Below are 4,802 nucleotides of genomic sequence, written 5' to 3'. Positions count from 1 at the left end.
AGCTGTCCATATACTGTACGAGAGATTGCATTGTTGAATAAAGGCATGCATATGATTGACGAGAGGATTTGCAGAGGGTATAGTTTCCATACACAGCTAAAGTAGAGACTCAGCATTTTTAAAAGATTTGTTAAGGAATATTCATATTTCATTTTTACTTTAAACTGATATTTACAAATGTGTGAAACTTAAAGTAGTTTGCAAAGCTTTGGAGGATTTGTATTGCCAACTGTTACAGGGAACTTCTTACTTTTTTGTGTATTAAGATACTACATTACATTTTACATGAGGCGATACCAGACTGGCACTAAAATATCGCACATTTATGTTGCCCAAACATGCATTTGATTTAGTCAGTCGTCATTGGGACAAAAGAGAACCAATAAACCAAACACTCAAAATGGTGGCCCAATGTTCATCCTTAAACAACATTTTAAGTATTCAGACAAATATGGACTGTTAACACCCAAATCTGAAATGTGCAAGCAACATCCCAGAACTGATCATTCGGCTCAATCATTCCAAACCACCTTAAGTTTATCGAAAAAAGCTACTTTTCCGAGAAAAATTAGCACCACTGCAGTAAGGAAATTGGAATGGAGAAGGATTGCTCTTACTCAGCAGTGATAGTTGTCGCATGACCATCTTAAGTCGTAAGGACGAATATTAAACAGAACTAGAAAAACAGCAGTGAAACTGTACACACATCAGAGTTACACATCTGCTGAGATTGGATTCCTCTAACCATCAACTGCAAAATGAAAACATAAAATGAATCGGTAAAAAGCTTGTTTCACTTCATCCAAAAAGAAGTAAAATTATATGCCAATTTGCAATGCCCGTGCCACGTGTTCTTGAACTAGTTTAAGATAAATTTACTGTTCAATTTTAAAGTGGAAGAATGATAAAAATAAATGAAACACAGTTCAGGATTTACATGGTTCAGTAAGCAACATCCCATGATAATTCTAAGGTCTTACTTCGCCCAGAAAAAAAAATGTCACCTATTTATATAAGTAAAAAAAATTGGGATAGTTTGGTGGTAAATCTATCCTAAATAATTATAATCATAATCCTAAAAAATATCAAATTTTTACCGTCTGGTTGTAAAATAAACAAAAATATATTTGACATGCATAGTGGTTTTTGTGGATGCAATTTCTTTATTGCAAGTTGCAACTATGAAATGGCAGAAATTATAGGACAATACCAAGTTTTAGATACCAATTTACCCCGATGATTGGAGCTAGGAACAAAGCTGGTTCCTTCATTCATTAATTCAACGAATCTATCAGTCCACTGCTGCTTAACAGAATCTGGAACCAACGTGTCGGAAACAAAAGGGCTCCAGGCATCTCCCTTTGTACTAGAAAGAACCCAATTGACTTTCATTGGTGGTGCAACAAAGGAAGAACCTTGAGAACTATTTCCAGAAGTCTAAAAACAAAAGCAGCGACCTGATCAGAATTATTTAGTAACATGCTAAGAAAATTAGATTTAAAAAGTCAGGTTGAAATATAATAAAGTTTGAGCTCACCTTTTTACGGCTCTGAAGTTTAAAAAACTTTGAAAGGGGTTTATTTTCCTTTATTTCTTCTAGCACCTTCAATAAGGGGACGTTTTCTTCCAATTCTGCCAGATACCTCTCAACAGAAACTAGGGATCGGAACATCTTTCTCGTTTCAGGTTCATAGTAGTACTATGCCACAATAAAAAGCATTTTGTCTCAAGAAACAAGATTCATTAATGTATTTGAATGGTACAGTAGAAGGATATATAAGATGTCCTCCCAACCTTACGAAAATACAAACAGAAACCCATTTCAGATGTCTAGTCCCGAATCAGGTTGATAGATAAAAATATATTTTTTAACTTTTGTCCAACTTACTAACTAATGTAATATGATTGCAAGAATAACTAGCAATGAGAGGCACCACCAAAATCTCATGTTTCCGGTCCACCAAGTTTTATAACTGAATGAAGTAAAATTTCAGAAAGTTACTCATAAAATTTCAACTGTTTCAATTCTGAAAATATTGAGATCATGAAGTAAAAAACAAAAATTAGGAGACAAAGAAGTGAATTTACCTTGTCGATGATTCGTGTATCATATTTTCGAGGTACCTTTTTCACAATCCATCCGTTCGGCAGAACAGAGGGTGTCTTGCAAGCAGTGGAAGCCACAATTTCCAAATGACTTTCCTTTAGTTCACCGTCATCTAGTCTCAGCATCTGCAGAAATGTTGTTATAAATCATAGTGCCTAGCTTCAATGCTTTTTAATACACAGTGAAACTAGAGAAGCTGGAGAGAGACTCTTTCACATATAACATTCATAAAGATGGGACAAAAACAAGGAAACTTAACCTTCAATCTGAAACAATCATCCTCCTGATGCAACTACAAATTCGAAACCCCATAACAAAAAATATCACTTCTTATTTAAGTTCCAAGTAAAGACTAAGCAAAGTTTCATTGATTCTGAATTAATGAGATTCCTTTCAAATGCGTCATATTAAAACATATGGTGACAAAACAAGAACATCAAGCTTCAATCTCTTCACGATTTGGACAAGACACGACATGGATGTGCTTCAACCAACATTAGTTTCTTGAGTACAAATTTCGACTTAGCTTAAGCGATATGATGACTACAAACACATAACATGATTTGGTTTCAGGACGATCTTAAAAGAAAATATAAGAAAAATATTCATCGAAGACCGATTCTTTCAAGAAATAATAAGCATAAAAACAAAAATCGTAAATCTTTTAGTGGGTAAACCAAATTTCTAATTCTCACATATGCTAGTCAATGAAAAACAAAGAAAGAAACTTCATAGTTTAGTAGGATAAAGGGAACCATTAGAAATAAGTAAAATAATCAAAAACAACTTATAAAAAAAAACGCAAACAATGGCATTTAATACATTATCGGAGAATAAGACGCATGGTTTTTTTTTTTTTATACCATTTATAGATCTCATTTGCTGAGCCAAATGCTTCTCACCTCAACACCCATGAGTTAGTGATTAAAAACTAAAAATTCAAAACAAAACAAAAAGAGTGAGCTCAACTATACATGATTGTGAAGAGTCATCTTCCTGGGGGATCTACGTGGGGTATATTGTTCCCCGTTAAGATATCTTTCAACTTCTTTCATTGACCTGAATTTGCGCGCAGTCTCCGCTTCATAGTAGTACTACATCAATCAACAACAAATACCATTGATCAAGTAATTTCCACACCTCCCGTTCAAAATAATCGGAAGGGAAAACAAGAAACTAGAAACACATTTTTCTGAGGAGAAAAAAAAAGTGGGGGAGTGTGGGGGGAAGGCTCCAGGAATCAGAACTTTAGAAGAAATGCAATAACAATGTGGAAAATTTGAAACCATGTCAGAATGATAGCCATCAGAACGGGGCACTTCTTTGATTCCCCATCCAGGTGGGAGCGGCGCCACCGCCATCCGACGGCGGGTCGGCAGCGGCACAAGCAATGAGTTCGACGGTCTGGGAGTGATGGTGTGTCGTTTCATGTTGACGTACGTCACTCTGTCAACTGGCGAGTGGTGAATGTTGTCCGCTTGCGCTTAAGCCTTAAAGTTGCAGCCTGCACACGAAAATAGTGCTTCCGCACGCTACAATATTTATGTAATAGTCGATCGACACACGTCATGTGTATTTATAAAAAAATTTTTTAATTCACATGGTAAAAATAAAAAAAAATTTATACTGTTATTTTGATATATAAATTAAAAATTAAAAAAAAAACAAATATGAATAATACATGCAACTTAATTTGTAAAAAATAAAACTTTATTCACCTAACTGCAATAACTTACATCAAAATTTCAGCATTTTATTAATATATATATATATAAAAAATTATTCAAACATATTATAATACCAAAAGTTAGTTATTTTAAATGCTTAGTATATATATACACTAGTATATCGATGGAGTCGTTGTGTGCTTATATAACATTTATTATAATTCATTTGGTTTATATTTAAATGAGAATCAAAATATAATTATACGAAATAGATAGGTACTACACTGTAATTTTGATATATGAATTAAAAAAATAAATAGGAAAAAGAAAGGGAAAAAAAACCAAAGTAAGAATTAAACCTACAACTTGACACTTAAAAAATAAATACTTTATCCGCTGAACTACATGTGACTTGCATTAAAGTTGTAACACTTTATTAATATATAATTATTAAAACAAATCATGAAAACAAAAGTTAGTTACTATATATCTCTCAAACTTAATAATATAACTAGTTACTCTACACATGCGATGCGTGTGTGTACTGTCTTTTTTATCATTATCGATGGACTAAAGTGAAATTTGACAAATTATGGAGGGACTAAATTGATAATTGAATTGTTGAAATAAAAAAAAAAACGTGTGTTGAAATTAAAACAAAAAACAAAAGTGTAATATTAGTATCATATAAGGGTAAATTTGGAAGAAAAATTTGGTGTCATTCCTAGATGATTACTATCATATCATCAACTTTAATAAAATAGAATATATAATAGTGTACTGACGTAAGCGTTGCATGCTTGTATAATAAGTTTTATAATACATTTGATTTGTATTTAAATTAGGAGAAAAATGTAATTATAAAAATAGTGAGAAACTACACTGTCATTTTGATATATGAATTAAAAAAATAAATATAAAAAAGAAAGAAAAAAAACCCAAGTAGGGACGGAACTTGCAATTTAATTCTTAGAAAAAAAAACTATTTCCACTGAACTACAATAATTTACATCAAAATTTTAGCATTT

The 4,802-nt window shown here is 32.4% G+C and overlaps 1 protein-coding gene across 4 annotated transcripts; it reads right to left on the bottom strand.

Annotated features, from left to right (window-relative positions):
* Positions 1-332: 332 nt before the first annotated feature.
* LOC142541111 (methyl-CpG-binding domain-containing protein 7) lies at positions 333-3,635 on the bottom strand. Of its 4 annotated transcripts, none has more exons than XM_075647691.1 (6): positions 3,394-3,635; positions 3,082-3,201; positions 2,125-2,232; positions 1,538-1,699; positions 1,225-1,437; positions 333-751 (listed from the first exon to the last, which is right to left on the bottom strand). In XM_075647691.1, exons 1-6 carry the CDS (start codon positions 3,535-3,537, stop codon positions 677-679), a joined length of 822 nt encoding a protein of 273 aa, XP_075503806.1. In that variant the 5' UTR covers positions 3,538-3,635; the 3' UTR covers positions 333-676. The 4 variants fall into 4 exon arrangements, with proteins under 4 accessions (XP_075503806.1, XP_075503805.1, XP_075503807.1 ...); XM_075647690.1 differs by having other exon boundaries at positions 2,089-2,232; positions 3,394-3,634; XM_075647692.1 differs by having other exon boundaries at positions 1,211-1,437; positions 2,089-2,232; positions 3,394-3,633.
* Between the last annotated feature and the right edge of the window lie 1,167 nt (positions 3,636-4,802).

The sequence above is a fragment of the Primulina tabacum genome, chromosome 3 (assembly GCF_025594145.1).
Source record: "Primulina tabacum isolate GXHZ01 chromosome 3, ASM2559414v2, whole genome shotgun sequence".
In the NCBI taxonomy this organism is placed as follows: Eukaryota; Viridiplantae; Streptophyta; class Magnoliopsida; order Lamiales; family Gesneriaceae; genus Primulina; species Primulina tabacum.
The sequence above is the reverse complement of the archived record's forward strand: the minus strand, read 5'-3'. Positions and strand labels throughout refer to the sequence as shown.

What these genes read in the sequence shown, in the direction of transcription:
- LOC142541111 (XM_075647690.1), bottom strand. Translation starts at nt 3,537, where the DNA reads ATGAAACGACACACCATCACTCCCAGACCGTCGAACTCATTGCTTGTG. An exon ending in ATGGCTATCATTCTGACATG is followed by an intron (nt 3,202 to 3,393) that starts GTTTCAAATTTT and finishes TGATTGATGTAG; the next exon opens with TACTACTATGAAGCGGAGAC. An exon ending in AACTTCAGAGCCGTAAAAAG is followed by an intron (nt 1,438 to 1,537) that starts GTGAGCTCAAAC and finishes TTTTGTTTTTAG; the next exon opens with ACTTCTGGAAATAGTTCTCA.